The sequence below is a fragment of the Triturus cristatus genome, chromosome 6 (assembly GCF_964204655.1).
Source record: "Triturus cristatus chromosome 6, aTriCri1.1, whole genome shotgun sequence".
NCBI lineage: Eukaryota > Metazoa > Chordata > Amphibia > Caudata > Salamandridae > Triturus > Triturus cristatus.
In genome coordinates this window covers 930,035,940-930,056,121 of record NC_140589.1, presented here as the reverse complement: position 1 = coordinate 930,056,121, position 20,182 = coordinate 930,035,940, and the positions used below count along the sequence as shown (strand labels likewise).

Here is a 20,182-nt window from a genome sequence, read left to right as displayed (position 1 = left end):
AGGCCTTCTTCCTGGCAGCCCTTTCTAGGACGTTGGCGCAGGCATTAACTGGATCAGTGCTCTTAGGTGGGGACTATAACTGTGTTGAAGACGTACAACTAGATCGCTCCCACCCTCTACTACAAGACTCACCAATTTGCAGAAAAGCAGTTGCAAGAAAAAACTGGCAGCTGCAATGGGGACTGATAGACTCCTGGAGGGCACAACACCCGGGGGATAGGGACTACTCATTCTTCTTGCATATGAACGAGCTACGTGTTAGGTTGGACACCATATTGTGCACTCCAGATGTCCATAAGTGCGTGCAGACTAGTGAATAGCTGATACGGACGATCTCAGACCACAATCCACTGCTAATTGGGCTTGGCTGGTCCAGGGTTAGGAAGAGCATCACCAAGTGGTGCCTCAGACCAGAGACATTAGAAGATCAGGGGTATCAGGCAACGATCAAAACAGCCATCGAGCAATACTTTGACGAAAATGTGGGAACTGCCTCAAGCCCTTTAGCAGAGTGGGAGGCCTTCAAGGTAGTGCTTAGGGGCTGGTGCATCTCCCAAATGGTGGGAGTGAGGAGGACTCTTCTGAGGCGCAATTTAATAGCTGAACAGCGCTTGCGAGATATTGAAAGGGAAAGACCAGAGAATGTACGCAAACAGGAAGAGCTTCTGGCAGCCAAGGAAGTATGTAAAGAGATTGCGCTGCTTTGACTACTAGAATTACATTATACAGGCGCATGCCGGACGGGATAAACCAGGGGCATTGCTGCCATGGTTGGCCTTCTCGGCCAAAAGGGGATTTGTTATCCTGGAAATGAAGGATGAACAGGGTGAGATCCGATACCATCAGCAAGACATTAATAGACTATTCTGTGAATACTATACTGGGTTGTATAGAAGTAGAGTTTCCCCAACAGCTGAGGAGGTAGATGCCTATGTGGGAAGTGCTGAAATACCGATGCTCCAAGGGAGGAGGCAGAGGCAATGGGGAGAGAGATAGAGCTGTGCGACCTAAAAAGTGCCATTAAGGCCATGGCTAGAAATAAAACACCAGGGACAGATGGGTTTCTCGTCAAATTTTACGCCACATACGTAGACCTATTGGACCCCGATGGGTGGAGATATACAATCGAGGAAAACAAGGGTCGAAACTACCAGAGACCACCATAGAGGCTTTAATAGTCCCGTTGTTAAAGCCAGGGAAGCAGGCATCCGACAAGACAGCGTACAGGCCCCTCTCTATGCCTAATCTTGATTACAAAATCTTAAACCCTTCGATGCTCATGACGGAATGGTTCCATCATGAGCATCGGTGCCCCTGTGCTCATGACGGAACCATTCCGTCATGAGGCCAGGGGCACGAAATCCCCTCTGCTGCAGACAGCAGAGGGATTTCTATTTCACCAGCTCCCGAGGCCCCCTCCCTGGTTTCTGTGCCATGAAGATCAGCGCGCACATCGCGCTGCCCTCATTGCACAGAAACCGATACTGAAATGAGCCTTTAGTGGATCCCTGCTTGGGGAGGGGGGGCAGAAAGCCCACTAAACCCCAGGGATTTTTTGGGGTGCTTTTTTTTTAGGGTGGGGGCTGCCCGAAACGGGCACGGCAATACTCCCACCCCCCGCCACCATTACAGCCTTTCTGCCCCCCCCCCCCCCGGGGGGCAGATGGGGGCAGTAGCAAAAAGCCCACTTGTCGCCAGGGATTTATTTGGGGCAAATTTGAATTAGGGTGGGAGCTGCCCAAAACAGACAGGCATGCCCATGCCCCCACCCCCTCCCCCGCACAAATTACAGCATTCCAGCCTTCCTGCCCCCAATCTGCCCCCCTGGGGGGGGTGGGGGGGGGGGAAAGCACATGTGTGAAAAAAGTGATTTTTTTCAGCTAAAATTGAGGTTTGCAGGGGATTCTGGGTAAGGAAGCTTTGGGGGATCCACACAAGCCATACCTCCCTGGAATCCCCTGGGTGTCTAGTTTTCAGAAATGTGTGGGTTTGGTAGGTTTCCCTAGATGGCCGAGCACGGGGCCAAAAACCTAGGTGACCCGCCTTGCAAAACCAGGTTGTTTTGTGATAGGCAACTTTGATGCCGCCTCACTAAGTTTTGGGCCCTTGCCTGTTACGGGTACTTGGGCCTCCCACACGAGTGAGGCACCATTTTTATCAGGAGACCTGGGGGAACGCTGGGTGGTAGGAAATTTGCGTCAGTCCGGTGATGTCACAACTTTCCCACACAAACAATGTGCGAAAAAAGTGATTTTTTTTCAGCTAAATTAGGTTTGCAGGGGATTCTGGGTAAGGAAACGCTAAGCCATACCTCCCTGAAATTCCCGGGTGTCTAGTTTTCAGAAATGTGCCAAAAAAGGTCATTCTTAGGTCTCGCCTGAGCCAGCGCATGGGCTGCTCTGCGAGACATTTAGTAACGGGATTTTAAAAGTGCTACCACAGCTTTTGCTGGCCTAGCGCCGCCAGCTTTCAGTGCCCGATCAGGCGCCATCTGGAGCGCGATCACTTTCACTTTTGATGCTGCTGCGCGCACACCACACGCGTGCTTTTAAAAAAAAATCCTTTTTACACACACACACACACACACACACACACTCGCTGACCACTCACGTGGTTTTTTGAAAATTTCTTTTTTGCACGCGCGCGCATAACTCCCAGGCTAGTTAAATTTAACGTCCGGCTACACTTCCTTTCTTGCAACACACAATGTGCAATAATTAACAAAACAGTCTTCGACACCCTAACTGGAGCAGCGAGTTTTCTATTAAGTCATCGCCGCAGTTGAGCAGCAGAAGTTAAACGTTATCGGTGTATTTACATAAGCCGCACAACAGTTCTGCCAACCGTTAACAGAACATTCCAGTGGGTCTCCGGCGGTCAGTGGTGCTCTGTAGAAGAGGAACGTTTAGTGTTTCTGCCTCTACGCAACAGAAGCGGTGACATAGCTGCACATATTCATTCCTTCGTGATATCTTCACCTCCTGCTGCCTCGAGCAAGGTTCCCATGACTGGCACTGACGTACGAGCTAAATTGCCGCTCGTCGCTTGGCCTCAAATCACGAAGTGACTCACTACAAATCAATGTGCATCCTTTCGCAGGCACAAAAGCGCTTTCTCTCACCTTCACCTCCCTATTCGGTTTTTCTGCAGGCGTGTCCTGACAGTGAACTCGTAAACAAGGCAGCTCCTAAATTAGGAATTACCTAATACAGACCGTATCGAGTCAGGGTGTAATTCTCAGCTGATGAAATAGTTAAAGAGTTATGAAACATGCCTGCAAGTTGATAAAAGCATTGGCATAGCCAATAGGTCTTGCTTTTGTGACCTTATAAGTATTTAGTTTTGCAGCACAATATCCTTTGTGCAACAACATCAGCTGTTGCATGGCTAAACCTTGTACCTTATAAGTATTTAGCCATGCAACAGTTGATGATGTTGCACCAACGATATAGTGCTGCATAACTAAATACTTATAAGGTCCCAAAAGCGAGACCTATTGGCAATGCCAATGCTAGTTTACGGTGAAATTGTGGTGTGTCCACGTTGCATTTTGCGCCATTTCCTGTCGTGGGCACTAGGCCTACCCACCCAAGTGAGGTACCATTTTTCTCGGAAGACTTTGGGGAACGCGGGGTGGGTTGAAATTTGTGGATCCATGCAGATTCCAGAACTTTCCACCACAGAAATGTGTGGAAAATGTGATTTATTTTGACAATTCTTTTGGTTTGCAAGGGATTCTGGGTAACAGAACCTGGCGAGAGGCAGTCGAGTCACCTCATCCTGTATTCCACTGGGTGTCTAGTTTTAAAAAATGTATAGGTTTGCTAGGTCTCCCTAGGTGCCGGCAGAGCTAGGGTTCAAAAACTACAGCTAGGCACTTTGCCAAAAAAGGGTCATTTTTCACTGTGAAACTGAGGTGTGTCCACGTTGCGTTTTGCGCTGTTTCCTGTGGGAAGGCCTAGCAGCGAAGGGGTTAAGGAAGATACTAGCCACACGACTATTGTCATATATGACAGATCATATACACAAGGACCCAGCGAGGTTTATACCATCTTGGAACACGGCGATGAATGTTCGTAGGATGTCGAGAGTGTTGGAAGCAGACACATATTGCAGAGAGAAGGCAGTCATCTTTGCAGTAGACAGAGAAGGCATTCAACAGTCTTGAATGGCCGTACTGGTTCAGGGTGATGCGTGCATTCAGACAGGGACCACATTTTGTGGCATGGACGGTCCTGTTGTATACAGATTCTAAGGCCCGAGTCAGGACAGGTAGGATCATATCGGACAGCTACGGGGTGGAGAGGGGAACACGGCAGTGGTGTCCCCCATCACCCCTTCTGTACGCTCTGGCTATGGAGCCACTGGCTGTAAAAGCCAAGACAGGAAACATGTATCAGGGGCTGGAGGTGGAGGGACGAACCCATCATATAGCGTTATATGCAGATGGCTTACTGCTATTCCTTAGGAACATGGGAGAAGATCTCGACAGAGCCAGGGAACTACTGATTGCACTGGAGAGAGTAGCTGGCTTTAAGGTAAACTGGGGCTAGTCGTGACAGTTTTCTACCAGGCAAGGACGATGCAAACCACAGGTGGTAGATGGTGTAGAGTGGGAAGGCAGATGTCTCCCATTCTTGGGGGTCCAAATCTATCATGATCGAGCAGATCTTTTAGAGAGCAATGTGGGAAAAGCTATCAGGGGGACAAAGGCCAGTTTCAAGTTTTGGGGGACCCTCCCCTCATCACTGACTGGTAGGATATCGCTCCTAAAAATGGTGACACTCTGAGACTCCTATATTTCTTCTGGGTACTACCGGTATGGATCCCAGCGGAGAGGGTTTGACATCTCTGGACGATGGTGACGGAGTTTCTGTGGGGTGCTGGGAGGTGCAGGGTAGCCCTAAAGACATTAATGAGACCAAAACAGAGGGGGGGTTTGGCAGCACCAGACTGAGTACTACTATATAGCTGCCCAGTTGCAATGGCTCATGAAATGGGTTGCGAGTCAGATAAGGGGTACTGCATAACAGGGGGACCGACGCTTGAGTCTGGACGTCCTCTCAAGAGTAGAATTATGGTTGCCCATTCAGGAAAGGGAAATTACTAAAGAACTACGAGTGACTTGCAAATGTTGGGTTGGGAGCCTACAGAGGTCCAAACCCAAGCGCACAGATGCACTGGATATTCCATTAGCGCTATGCATGCCACTACCAAATAGAGCGGACTGGCGAAGACTGAAGACCTGGACAACAGCAGGGATAACCACAGTTGGGATGCTATACCAGGATGGAATCCTGCTGCCCTTTGACACATTTAGTGAGGGATACAAGATACTGAGGGGAAACTTTCTATTACATACTGCCTTAACAGCAGCAATACGCAATAATAGGGGAGTGGGCTATCCGAACCGCCTCTAGCTGAGGGGTGCCAGTATGTGGTATCGGCAGCACGGACATTCAAGGCGGTCATTGCTTATACAAGAGGCTTAGTCGGGCAACACTCTCTGCTCTTAATGAATTACAGCAGAGATGGGAAGAAGACCTGGGGGAACCTATAGAGGAAAAAGTATGAGGGGAATTGACCGAACGACTCAGTAAGATCACTAGAAATACTAGATTCCAATTAGCGAACTCCTATGTATTTCATAGAGCACATCTCACCCCAGGGCGCATTAACAGGCACTTCAACGCGGGGACAGCGGCCTGTCCCCGCTGTGGGAAGGAGGGGGCGGAATTTCTCCACATGTTTTGGAGCTGTCTCTGAAATAGGAAAATTCTGGAGGGAGGTGACTGAACTTTATTCGGAAGTGACGAGAAGGAAGTGATCATGGCTCCGGGATACTGCCTGTTGCACAGATTCCCCCACACCTCTAGGAATAAAGTCACAAGTAAATTTCAGGACCTGGGTCTTATACTATCAAAAAGGGACATCACCAGTCATTGGAAGGCAAGGGAAGGACCCCACACAGATAGGTGGAAGAGAGAGTTTATGCGCTGGGCAAGCTATGAGGGGGCCGTATGTCTAACGGAGGCCAGACGAAATTGAAGCAAGAAGTCATTAGAAGCAGCCAGGGCGTGGGAGGCATTGGTAGCACAATTTAAGCAGCCAGAGGATGCCACAGAAGAAGTGCAGCAGGAGGCTTCGCAGGAGGCTGAACCCTAAAGGAGCCTGATATAAGTGCATGGAGATGGTGGAATAGAGATAGAGGATTTGGGAGTGCTATCCAGATAATAGGAGTCCAGAGGGAGAGTACAGAATAGGACCTCTGGGTAGAGGGTCCAGGAGAGGTTACCTAAGAGGGGCACTAGAGCACACAACTTAAAACACCTGGCGGGAGGGAAGGAGGGGAAAGGGTTGCTACTTGGCATGGGGCGGGCAAAAGCAGTGTACGCCACGTAAGCGGTTACCTTCCAGTAGCTGATAACGTTGAAGGTGTGCCGGTATGGGCACAGTGATTGGTCACACAACTAACTGAACGAGGACACGATGGGGAACCTTCAATAAGAAATGAGGAAGGGATGCGAGGGATGATGGTTGGAATGTACTGAATTGTCAGATATGCCATGAATGTATTCATACTGTTGCCTGTATGTTACCATAAGAAAACGATTAATAAAGTGTTAAAAAAAAATATATAGAGCACACTAGCTCACTGCTTTACTGTTGATGCGCATATATATATATATATATATATATATATATATATATATATATAAAAAATACCTGTGCATAGGGCTGAAGGAGGCGGCATACATGGTAATGGAAGGTGGAGACTGACCAGAAGAGGAGCAAGAGACACCAAAACACAACCTTTTTGGGAGGATGTCTGCTCACATCATCTTAAAAAATATATTTAAAAAAAGTAGAAGTCTGTGCATATGTCTCTCATTCAACACGTTTTTGTTCCTCACCTAGGTATAAAGCTGCTCATGTGGAACTGGGAAACAATCTTCAGATGTCACCTACCCTCATAGGGTTACTCCAGCTCTTGCCAATGGAGGAGTGGGGATTCCTTATTCCTTTGGAAAGGTTTGTTTTGCAGCACTGAAATCTGGATGTGCTGAATATCATGGGGGAAGAAGAGTTGTAGTTCAATATGTATAGAAAGATTTGATTATCCTTATTAGCTACTTTGGTGATTGTAATTCTGAGGCTGACAAAAAGACAACTCTTTCTGTTTTTTAGGAATATGGGGTGCTGGATATATGGTAAAGTTGAAACCTTTATTTACCTTTATGCTCCAGTCATATACCATCCACCTATTTATTACCCACAGATTCTTTAACAGTACAATCCATCCAGCAGCTACCTATTCATCTGTAATGGCAATGCTGCAGGCACCTGACAATACTCCAGGAACATCCCACTGATGGCCTGCTAGAACTGCAAACAGTGTGCCCGACATGGACTTGAGAGCTAAGCACAACATTCCAGATGAGGCCTAAAGTATCACGCAATACATAAAGAAGTGACCGCCACATCGTTGAACAAAATGGCCGAAGAGGTCTCTAAAGACAGGTACAACACAGTTTATTGAGGAATTGAGAAACTGACAACACTCCTATACATACAACATGCACCACAAACTAACCTGTTGCTGGTGATATGCAATAATCATCCTCCACAGACTGGCCATACAAGTCGTCGTCATCAAAATCTAAAAGGAAAAACAAACATGATTACTGTTCATAAATACCAAATTGTGACCGAAGAAGAAAAAGTATAGTACAAAGGCTTATTCCCTCAAATTAAAATGGGACATTGAACTACAATTTTCTCAGCAAGGTAATCTGGGAGAGGTTTTCGGGTAGAGGGGGCTAGGGGCAAGCAAAAAGGAAAATCATTTTGGTGCACACAAGTGTTTGATGCCTAAATTCCTTTCATGGATCCTGCTGATACAGTGATGGATGGAATGCTTGAATTATTCTCAGCCACGGGTAATTAATTGGTGCCACATATCAGTTTGTGTCACCTCACTTTGGACCCATCATATGCAAATAAGTCTTGACCAAGTGCAAACTGCCAGGCCTGGTCCTCCCTGACCTGGAACACAAGCAACCCAAAACTAATTTCATCCTGATTAGGGCTCATCTACAAGGACTGGGATGTGACCCCAAGTAATCACCAGTGGCTGAGATTAATTCAAGTTTTCCATCCATCACATTTTGTATACTTCAGTATGCCACCATACTGAGAAGTCAAATATCATATGATTAGAGGAGGCATGGTTTACAGCGCAAGATAGCAGATGCCATCTAACTAGGTGGCTGCACCACCCTTTCCTACTATGAGGATGCCGAGCAGCTGAACTCTGCTCCGGGTTGTGTTTTAGCTGGTGGGCACCCCCCGGGAGGTGGCAGATCAGCTGCAGCCCTTGGGTGGGGGACTCTGCGGGGTGGTGGCTGTAGAGGACCTAGAGAGTACTGTCGGTAGCATGGCGGCCTGGCCCTAGCTGCTGCAGAAGCCGGCGGCCCAAGGGAACACCTGAACTGCACCGGGACCTTTTTACTCCCCCTCTAGGTTCAGGGCAGCATGCCGGTCCCGAGGAGAGTGCGCAGTGGTCAGCGGCCTGTGTGAGGCGAGGAGATCACCAGGACAAAGGGGCTGGCTCCGGGACCAAGGGGCTAGCACCTGGCCCACAGACCTCCAGTTAAATTCTTTAGGCGGATGCCAAGGGAGAAAAATGAGCGATGGGCTCCACATGCCTCCCCTGTTTTACCTTGTTGAGGGGTCTGGCGAATCGGGAGAGTGCAGCATGCAGCAGGTAGGCCACGTCCAGCGTGAGGCCCTCCCTGAGACAGTTCTCAGGCCGGTCACAAAGCTCACACCAGGGAACAAGAACTGAGACTTAGAACAGGGAATGTGGGTGTCTTTTCAGGTTTTCAGACTATACGCAAGATGGTGCAGCAGCAGAGAAAAACCTACGAACAGGAGAAGCAGAAATAGCGGGCCATGGGTATCAAATGCATGCTTCTATATCTGTTCAAATTGAAGGTGCTGTCTGAGTGCAAGCCTCTTTTTTGACCACTCGGGCCAGGTGTGGGAATGGATCGAAGAAAGGCCCCGAGAATAGCTGAGACTGCACTCCTCTCTCCGATCACCATGGGGCCAGCGGCGCCATGCTCGGTGCGTGGATCGGCAGCAGCAGTCACGAGCGAGAATCGAGGCAAAGAGTCCAGCTTCCCAAGGGACGGCGTCCGAGACAACTTCCCCGACACTGAAGATAGTGAGGAGCTCACTAAACAGAAGCGAGAACGTTTGAACGTTTGCCCATGACACACAGGGCAGATAAGTAGACATCTTGGGCAGATGTGAGACAACAGGGAGCGCTGGTAACAGTGTTTGGGTTGGTACAGCAAATACTAATGAGGAACCCGAGGGACTATCCCACCAACAGACCTTTTGGTGGAGATTCAACAGATTCGGCTGTAAGATTCAAAGAGGGGTTTGAACACAATACATTCGTAGACACCCCCGTCCACATACTACTGCAATAGACCCACCTGCTGGGGAACACCTACTTGCATAGCGGCAGATACACCTTGATTGTGCATGGATACACAAGGGGGGAGGGGGGGTGGGGGTGGGGGGAGGGAGGGGTGCAATCCTCAGAAAAATAGTCTTCAGGGAGAAAAGAGATGGGTGGACCCTGGGGGCTTCTGGGTGGCAGCAAAGGGCACATGGAACAGAAGGAATATCCTTATTGTTAATGTATACTTTATGCTCCTCATACAGACCTATCTCACTGTTGAATACTGAGAGTAAGATTCTAGTGAATATCTTGGCTTGACTGTTGGTCGGGCTGATAACCTCAGTGGTCCACGCTGACCAAACGGGGCTCATGCAAAGACGAATTTCGCAATTAAATCTCAGACGACTTCAGCTAAACAAACTCAGTACAGACAGGGACCTCAAAGCAAGAATATCACTCTATGCTGAGAAAGCATTTGATCGACTGGCAATAGCTGCTCGGGACCTGGATACAGTTCCGGCTTTAGCCTAAAGTTTTGTGCATGGTTGGCCCACCTCTATAAGGCGCCTACCACTGCAGTGCAGGTGAACAGAACGGTTTCAGAGATATTTCCTTTGGGGAAGGAACAACAGGGATGCCCACTGTATACCCACATGTTTGCACTTTGCCTGGAGCCACTGGTGTGCTGCGTGGTGGGCATAGTGAGCTTTCCCGAAGAAACGAAACAACCCGGAAAAGATATCACTTTAAGCCAACAACGCCTTAATGTATCTAGCGAATCCTGAGTCTTCTATCTCAGCAATACTATCAGTATTCCATAACTTCGAAACATATTACGGTTTATGAATTAATTGGGAGAAATCGGTCCTTTACCAACTAAGAGGGGCTGAATACCGTGACCGGAGATTTCCACCTGATGATGGTGGTCTTTAAATACTTAGGAATTGAAATAACGACAGACAAGGGACCCCTTCTGGACTTAAACTTGGGCTGTATCATGGGAGACTTCTGGGTAGATTTAGAACGGTGACGCAAGTTCCTCCTATCATGGGCAGGGATGTCCTCTTCAAAAGGATCACCCTCTCAAAACTGCTCAATGTGCTGCAAAATAACCCATGCTACATCCCTAACAAATAGTTTTGACAACATAGACGCAATCCTCTGCATACTGATCTGGGATGAGGCACACAGAGAATAACCTGTCAGGGGTTGTACAGAATAGCAAACCGTAGGGAGAGTACCAAAAATGACCCACACAGAGTGTGGGACAACACTACCAGATGGAGAGGGAGGCTTACTTTGGCCATGCCTTTGTTGAAAGGAGGGGTGTTGGCACTAGCAGGCTAACCAGCTTTAAAGATTGGGATCAGATAAGCTTAGATATATTGAGGGATGTGTTTGAAGGCAGGGGCGGTTGAGTTTAGATAATTTGAGGTGCTGCAGCAGGATTATGCATTGCCCCTTCCCAAAGATTCAAATACATACCTACAGGTGAAGCATGCCTTGAAAAAAAGACCCGGTTTTGGAGCCGAAACTCCTTAAGAATAGCCCACTGGAAGGATGGGCCCTAGGGTGTGAGATTACACAGCTGTACAGCATCATACTCAACACAAGCAGTATAGCATCATACTTAACACCCCCAATACTCCCGGGAAACTCTGGGACAAATGGGAAATGGGTGTGGGGGGGGACTTAGAACATATCGACTGGGAGGCGGCCCTGATGCACCCCAGGGAAGTGGCCATTAAAGGCAGACTGAGATTAATTCAATTCAACATCCTCCATAGTGTATGCTACAATAGGTCCCTATTGTACAAAATGGGGCGAGCAGAGACCCCCACCTGCCTTAGGTGTAGTACAGCAGAGGGCACGTCTATACATACTCTCTAGAGTTGCCAGAGGGTAGGAGAGTACTGGAGACAAATCAACAGCGAATTGGAAGCTGTAATGGGGGCAGCTATCCCCAAGAAGCACCAAATGCTTACACTGGGAATACCGAGGAAAGAACTATTGTTCTGCCAGTTGGGCTTTGTGGTGGCAAAAAGGGACTGGAGAAAATTTAGGAGCGAGAATACACTCCCACCAGAAATATGTGGAGGGAGGGCATGAACAAATGCATGCAGGCAGAGAGCTGTGGCTGCCCCACAAAATTCCAAAGGATATTGGGGAAATGGAGAGACTATCCTGGACTAACAGGCGATTTAAGCATTTCACCCGACAAGAACAACCAGGCTTAAGTACCCCACTCAATATGGACAACATGGCAGACAGGGCCCACAGGGGCACCAAGGACCCTACCTCAGGCGATACCGACATGAAGGGGTGATAGAGCGGTCAGCCAGGGGTCATGGTGGAGTTGCCTGAATTTATCTGTGATTGCTTTGTGGACTTTGTTCAGAGCCACTTTACAGAAAATTTCCCAAAATTTTTTTTTTTTTTTTTTTAAATATATATCATATGACTACCCAAGGAAAACAACTACACCACGCTTAATGACTCAAGGAAAGTCTATTTTGAAGATCAGATGTATAATTTAAGATTTAATACTGTAAAGCACTATAGCCATATCAGGGATGTGAATTCCTATAGCCCAACACCCGGAACATATTGTTTGGGATCAAGGTCATTAAGTTTATGTGTATTTTGCCCTTGGGACAAGTAGGCCCAACCTCCTACAGCACAAACCCTTTGGCTGCCAGTTTACAGTACCACATTATGGATCAGGGAAAGGCATTGCCTGCAGTCAAGGTAATATTTGTGTCCATGTGTTAATGCTGTTTAAACTTTTATTGATGGTTCACTAATGCAAAACCTTTATTATTAGGGTGAGCAACCTAAGTAAATGTTGTAAGCTCGGACTGTACTACAGACAGTGGTTCCAGTATAAATATGTGTACACACGTTTTCAATGTTTAGCAATATGAGGCTATGTATACTGCTCCCAGAATGCTTTCTGATTAGATGCAAATATTTGCAGAAGCTTGAAAGCAAGATTGATGATTCTATAATTTCAAAATAAAATGTTCACCAAAAAATGCAAAAACATTTCTCTAAACTACTGTAACATTTTAGGTACCGTTTCTTTGCAGCATCATTTAGCAAAATGTGTTTATATATGCTAGTATTCCCCAAAACTATTCATAATGGAAAATTAGTGTAACCAGTTTTAATAGGATTATGGGAAACACAAAAATAAAGAAGCATTGGTAAAGCAAGTAGGTCTGAAATTGTTGGTCAGCATTTTGTTTTTGTCAATGCGGGACTTGTTTTGGCATGGTTTTTATACATTTTCAAACCAAAAAAAAAAAAAAAAAATCAGGCAACATCGGGCAACACCCATTTACTCTAAGAAAGACTGGTATAGGGGGTTTCTACCTCAACCAAACCACTGCTACATCAGTTATACAGTCTAATCCAGTCCCCTGTGCCCATCTTTCTAATGGTTTTATAAAATAGAGAAGAATGTAGGTCAGATCACTTGCAAACCGACACACCCTCAGCAATTAGGTGTATGTGTACCACAAAGAAAAATGTGTGGAAAAATAAGAAAGCACCTCATGTGTGCACCACCAGAAGAGCTACTGGCAGATTCTCACCAGCTTGCCCACATTTTTATCATCGGTGACTTTCTCATATAGAAAAGAAATTTGTGTCCAGTAAGAAAAGTGTCAAGAGGTGTAAAAGGTGATAAATATATCACGCTAAAGAAAGCAAAAAGAAAATGAAGACCCCGTGAAAAACACGAGACAGAATGTCTCAAATAGCAATAAAATTGAGCTAAAACTCACGTATATGGTTACACCCTTTTTAATCCTAAGCGTGAGTTCGCTCAATACTAAAAACACAGCATGTTGTAACCCGTTTCAAGGAAGGCCAACGCTTTTCATTGCCTGCATGTCTTTGCGGCAAATTTGTCAGGGCTTCGAGGTCAGCAATCACCTCCCTGGACATCTGACATTGAATAACGAGTGACTGACAAACAAACAAAAAATATTGGTTAAAATCACCCCCATTCGCAGCTTACGTCAACGCAGGTACTGTTTAGTCAAGGCACAGACTGAACCGTAGCCCCGAGTCCTGTGCTTAACAAGCCACTATATTTACCAAGTGGGGGCCATGGGCCTGCGTACCAGCTCCCACAATGAAGAGAGAGAGAGCGAATGCATGAGAGCGAATGCATGAGACAGAGACAAAAAGAGCGAGAGAGACAAAAAGAGCGAGAGAGACAAAAAGAGCGAGAGAGACAAAAAGAGCGAGAGAGACAAAAAGAGCGAGAGAGACAAAAAGAGCGAGAGAGGCAAAAAGAGCGAGAGAGGCAAAAAGAGCGAGAGAGGCAAAAAGAGCGAGAGAGGCAAAAAGAGCGAGAGAGGCAAAAAGAGCGAGAGAGGCAAAAAGAGCGAGAGAGGCAAAAAGAGCGAGAGAGGCAAAAAGAGCGAGAGAGGCAAAAAGAGCGAGAGAGGCAAAAAGAGCGAGAGAGGCAAAAAGAGCGAGAGAGGCAAAAAGAGCGAGAGAGGCAAAAAGAGCGAGAGAGGCAAAAAGAGCGAGAGAGGCAAAAAGAGCGAGAGAGGCAAAAAGAGCGAGAGAGGCAAAAAGAGCGAGAGAGGCAAAAAGAGCGAGAGAGGCAAAAAGAGCGAGAGAGGCAAAAAGAGCGAGAGAGGCAAAAAGAGCGAGAGAGGCAAAAAGAGCGAGAGAGGCAAAAAGAGCGAGAGAGGCAAAAAGAGCGAGAGAGGCAAAAAGAGCGAGAGAGGCAAAAAGAGCGAGAGAGACAAAAAGAGCGAGAGAGACAAAAAGAGCGAGAGAGACAAAAAGAGCGAGAGAGACAAAAAAAAAGAGCGAGAGAGACAAAAAGAGCGAGAGAGACAAAAAAAAAGAGCGAGAGAGACAAAAAAAAGAGCGAGACAAAAAAAAGAGCGAGAGAGACAAAAAAAAGAGCGAGAGAGACAAAAAAAAAAGAGCGAGAGAGACAAAAAAAAAAAGAGCGAAAGAGACAAAAAAAAAAGAGCGAAAGAGACAAAAAAAAAGAGCGAAAGACAAAAAAAAAGAGCGAAAGACAAAAAGAGCGAAAGAGACAAAAAGAGCGAAAGAGGCAAAAAGAGCGAAAGAGGCAAAAAGAGCGAAAGAGACAAAAAGAGCGAAAGAGACAAAAAGAGCGAAAGAGACAAAAAGAGCGAAAGAGACAAAAAGAGCGAAAGAGACAAAAAGAGCGAAAGAGACAAAAAGAGCGCGAGAGACAAAAAGAGCGCGAGAGACAAAAAGAGCGCGAGAGACAAAAAGAGCGCGAGAGACAAAAAGAGCGCGAGAGACAAAAAGAGCGCGAGAGACAAAAAGAGCGCGAGAGACAAAAAGAGCGCGAGAGACAAAAAGAGCGCGAGAGACAAAAAGAGCGCGAGAGACAAAAAGAGCGCGAGAGACAAAAAGAGCGCGAGAGACAAAAAGAGCGCGAGAGACAAAAAGAGCGCGAGAGACAAAAAGAGCGCGAGAGACAAAAAGAGCGCGAGAGACAAAAAGAGCGCGAGAGACAAAAAGAGCGCGAGAGACAAAAAGAGCGCGAGAGACAAAAAGAGCGCGAGAGACAAAAAGAGCGCGAGAGACAAAAAGAGCGCGAGAGACAAAAAGAGCGCGAGAGACAAAAAGAGCGCGAGAGACAAAAAGAGCGCGAGAGACAAAAAGAGCGCGAGAGACAAAAAGAGCGCGAGAGACAAAAAGAGCGCGAGAGACAAAAAGAGCGCGAGAGACAAAAAGAGCGCGAGAGACAAAAAGAGCGCGAGAGACAAAAAGAGCGCGAGAGACAAAAAGAGCGCGAGAGACAAAAAGAGCGCGAGAGACAAAAAGAGCGCGAGAGACAAAAAGAGCGCGAGAGACAAAAAGAGCGCGAGAGACAAAAAGAGCGCGAGAGACAAAAAGAGCGCGAGAGACAAAAAGAGCGCGAGAGACAAAAAGAGCGCGAGAGACAAAAAGAGCGCGAGAGACAAAAAGAGCGCGAGAGACAAAAAGAGCGCGAGAGACAAAAAGAGCGCGAGAGACAAAAAGAGCGCGAGAGACAAAAAGAACGCGAGAGACAAAAAGAACGCGAGAGACAAAAAGAGCGAAAGAGACAAAAAGAGCGTAAGAGACAAAAAGAGCGAAAGAGACAAAAAGAGCGAAAGAGACAAAAAGAGCGAAAGAGACAAAAAGAGCGAAAGAGACAAAAAGAGCGAAAGAGACAAAAAGAGCGAAAGAGACAAAAAGAGCGAAAGAGACAAAAAGAGCGAAAGAGAGACAAAATGGTCTGCTTTTTATGGTCTATTGCAACCAGAGTTACCCATCTTTTCAAGTCCCCCTGCGTTAGGATTGCAATTCCCACATCCATTAAATATCTATAAGAAGCACAGTGCTGTGTCAGGCTTTGAATCATCATCATACAGAGGAAAGACTTTATGTTGCCAAGTGACTGAAACTCAACTTATCAAGCTGCAACTTGGCCAGAGTGTAACACTTAAAGACTTTGGCCGGGAAACTCAGCTGGGACATATGCCCCACAGAAAGGATGGGGTCACATCCCCTTTCCCGACTCCAGTGCTTTTAGCAGAGAACCGGAACTGTCTACCTGCAATCCCTTTAAAGTCGCAATGTTAGTTACCTCTAAATGGTTGCCATGGAGCGAAGCCTAACTAAAAGGAATATAAGCTTAGTTGCAATTTACTCCCACTAAAGACTCTGGACTTGACTTGGAAAGGTAAACTGTTCTTTGGACTGGACAGGCGACTGCTCTGCCCTCAAAGCCAGATTTCACCTTTTCATTAATTCATGTACACCAGTGTAAAAGAAGGCAAGAGCCTGAAACATTCTCAGTGGTTGTCTCCCTTTCAAAAAGGTAAGGGACAGAATCATCCTGCTGATATAAAACTCTGCTGCTGAAGGAACCAGGAGGAAAACTACCTGGTGTGGAGAGAATATTCTTGTTCACCCATAAACAGAGTTCAAGGGAAACATTACCAGAGCAGATCAAGCAGTCGAAACAGACAAACTGAGGAACTGCCAACTATTTCTTATCTAACCTTGCATGCAGCCCCAGATGCCAGCATACTTCATCCTGTCTGTATCCAATAATCGTGGGACCTAAATACCTAAATTCTGCATTGATGCCTCAATTTCTTCAAGCAGCTTGTGACTGCATAGGTCCACATGTTCCCTCCTTTGTGCAATGAATGTTTAAGTAACTGATGACCATGCAAGACCTGGGTTTCAACCATTGTATAATGAATCCATTCATTTAATCGACAGCCAGAGGTTCACCTCATCGCGCAGCCACTCACTCCTCCATCAACGATCAGACTGTTCCACGGGATGACTTTATGTACCTGCAATATCTGCCCCTGTGTGGCCTCGACTAAGACCACCACTACCTGTGACCCCGAGTGACTGGGTACCCACTACCCGGCAAGTTAGTACAATGCACTCTTTCTGCCAACCCTTGCAAACACAGACAAAGAATGGCAGGTATCGAACTAAGAATCTAATCTCTAACCCTAGTCGGCTATAATACCCTAGTCGGCTATAATATGGGAAATAGTCTCCTCGTGCAAACCTTACTCTGTGTGTAAAGCCTACTATTAATGTCATATAACTTATAAATATACTAGGTGAATGTGCTTCATAAGTCATTTTTCCATTAAAAAAATAATTTGAAAAAACAGTGCTGCTGGAACGGTCTATTTATTGTGAACGATACATACAGGGCCAGGGCAAGACATGACATGGGTGTGGTATTAAGTGAACTTGCATAGAATTCAATCTTGTAGCTTGTCCTGTCAAGCAGTTAAAGTATGGGGTTGCCCTTTCTAGATTAACTGAAGTCGAAATACAGTGGTAGGTAAATGGTGGAGGTGCGCAGTGATGAGGGAATGCTGAAAGGATGGGCTTGAAGGGAAGGTAAAGAAACTGAGGAATTTTTGTATTTCATGCCAGAGAAGTGTAGTCAGAGCTGCTGTAGCGCACCTACAGTAAATATCCTGGCTGTATGCATTTTGAAAAAGAGTGAAAATGAGGCACGATAATCAAGAGAAAATGAAACAATGAGGGTGAGGAGGAGAGAACACAGGAATAGATGACTTAGGGAGGGAATGACGAAGGGGGAACAGAGAAGGAAGGGAGTGGTGAGAAGTGTGCAAAAGAAGAAAAAGATTAGGCCATAAAAGAGGTCAGTTTAAAGAACTGGACATGAGGATGCATGCAGGTAGGAGAGGAAAGGGAAGAAGAGTGCAGAGAGGAAAGGGATGGAACAGTGCAGCAGGGAAGAAGACAGAAATTAAAAAGATGAAGAGGAGTGTAAACTACAGGCAAAAGGGAGAAACGTATCAAAGACGAGCGCAACAAACAAACGGATTAAAGGTAATGAAGGGCGGGCCAAAGAAGAGATGGTTCACATACACCCTTAACGGTGTTGCGCGAAAGTAATTAAATAACTAAACATGCATGTTAGAGGAGGACTGCACAAAAAATGAAAGCACACTGCTATAGTGCTGCGAAACGCTAAGTTTTGCCCCGCGTGGCAAATTAAATAAATTAATAAGTGCATCCGAGGTAGACCACGCAGTAAACCAGCTGCAGCACATATAGAGAGGAGATCGGGCAAAGAAAATGAGAAAGAGAAAAGGCAGTTGGAGAATCTGAGGAGAGCCCGGGAGTGGTGGTGTGTGCGCGCACAGACTTCACTTTTCAAGCACTGAACTCGTACTTGTGGCGCGCCACTGCTCGCTCCCGCAAGGTGGATGCCACCAAGAGTGCAGTGCTTGAAAAGTGAAGACCGATGACTAAAGGCCCTCCTAGAGCAGCGCATGCGCGCTGCCGAGGCAAGACCTAAAAACACAAAAGGTCATGCTTAATGCCAGACCTAATTCGGGGCCTAATTGTTAAATTAAAAAATCACTAATTGCACCCATGTCCTTGCATTAAGTGCAGATATACGACTTTTGTGAATTCACAAGACTCTACAGAGTAGGCCAAGAAATAGTACTCCTAGAATATATTAGTGAACTGCATTTTAGCATGAGCAAATATGCAGGTGAACATTTGCTCATGCGATAATCGGAGTGTTTGCAAGTTAGCTTTCCCTCCAACCACTTTTTCCCAACCATGGTAGAAGTTTTAGGTCTGCCATTGTCAGGTTATGATTAACCATCTTAAGAGTAGCAAAATAAATTTTGCAAATGCAAGATGACCTATGAACTGCTGAGTCAGGGCATCATAGACTTCCACTGCCCTATGCTCTGCCACCTAAGAAGGGATGATGTAAGAGAGTAGCAAAGAAACAACTCCTCAAAAGCAGTTCTGGAGACTATACTACGGGAACAGATAATAGCAGTACACTAAGCAAGAAAGTCATCGTCTGAGATGCACCAGGAGTCATCAAGCTCCTCGGTCAAGAGAACAAATGAGCTACTGGGGTTTTACAAAGACCTCAAAGGTCACTAGGCAAGGTTTATGGGTGGAGGCAACAAGGACACGGAAGGGATTATGGGTCCTTGCTTCTGCTCGTTAATTCACAATGCAGTTCAGAATTAGGGGACTGATGGGAAAAGAAAGGACTAGAGAAGGGAAGGGGGAAGAGTTTCCAAAATTGCTGCTCATTTCTAGATGGGGGATGTATGGTTTTCTTTATTTAATGACTGCGGTTTTAGGGTTGTTGGAAGTTGGGTGTGTGTGTGGGAAGGGGCAGATTGGCTTTGTCCTCACTCATTGATGACCTCTAGGACAAACTGTTCTGGGTGAAAGAAGAACTAAATAAAGAGACAATAAATCTCAAAGCCTAAATATACAGGAGTGTTCTCCTTTAACGTCCATGGCCTTAATGCTCTGAATGAAAGGCATGGGACGCTTGAGTCCCTGAAAAGAATGAGCAGAGATTCTCTAAACAAGAGACACATTATACAGACACCTGAAAATACAGGTCAAGACGATTCTCAGATCCTACTTTGTATCAGCTAAACGACAAGAGCAGGACTAACCATCATTACTGTCTTACATGTGGGCTTATGATTAGGAGGTACCTTTGCAGATAACAGTGTAAAGAGATGGTTGCTGCAGACTGGGAAACTGAGAGGTAAGCCTATCTGAACCGCTCAAGACTTCACAGCGAACTCTGGACAAGAGGATTATATCAGTGTCCCAATTCAGCAACTTCTAGCTTCAGTTCAGGCCATGTTCTGGTGGGTGGTGATTGGAATTTGTTAACGGATGATTCTTAAGAAAGAATTTAATATAAATATGGCCGCTCCTCAACTTTATCACAGGAGGGTGTGTGTTAGTAAGGAGACTGATAAGATGCTTGAGAGAAACCACCATCCATCAGTCAAACTACTCCCATTATTCAGCCTCCCAAAAATGCTATGCTAGACTCTGAATGATTTTCATCACACAATGAAGGAAGTGACTGAAAGTATGACCCACAAAACTAGCTTTGTCAGACTAATAACCAGCAGTATGCCATTTGATAATAGGTACCATGTTGAAATTAAACGTCTTCACAGCGCCGTAAAGACACACTGCTTTGAAACTCTTACCAAGGAAGCGATTATAGATAAAGAATACCTAGTATGGGGCCGCTTGATAGCTGAGAAAGCATGACATAGAAAGGATAGGGAAGAGAAGAGTAATTAGCAAATGACCTAGAAACTACAGAGTCACAGAGGTGTAAAGTTTTGGCCATCAAAAGTCAACTCTGGCTAT

General features: G+C 46.1%; 1 protein-coding gene across 2 annotated transcripts in view; it reads right to left on the bottom strand.

The window, feature by feature from the left end:
* The window catches only part of HBS1L (HBS1 like translational GTPase), a 498,888-nt gene that overhangs the window by 439,055 nt on the left and 39,651 nt on the right, over positions 1–20,182 (bottom strand). For both annotated transcript variants that reach the window (XM_085611611.1, XM_085611612.1), the window contains exon 2: positions 7,595–7,660. In XM_085611611.1, coding sequence (XP_085467737.1) covers positions 7,595–7,660 — 66 coding nt within the window. The remainder of the gene's footprint in view (positions 1–7,594; positions 7,661–20,182) is intronic.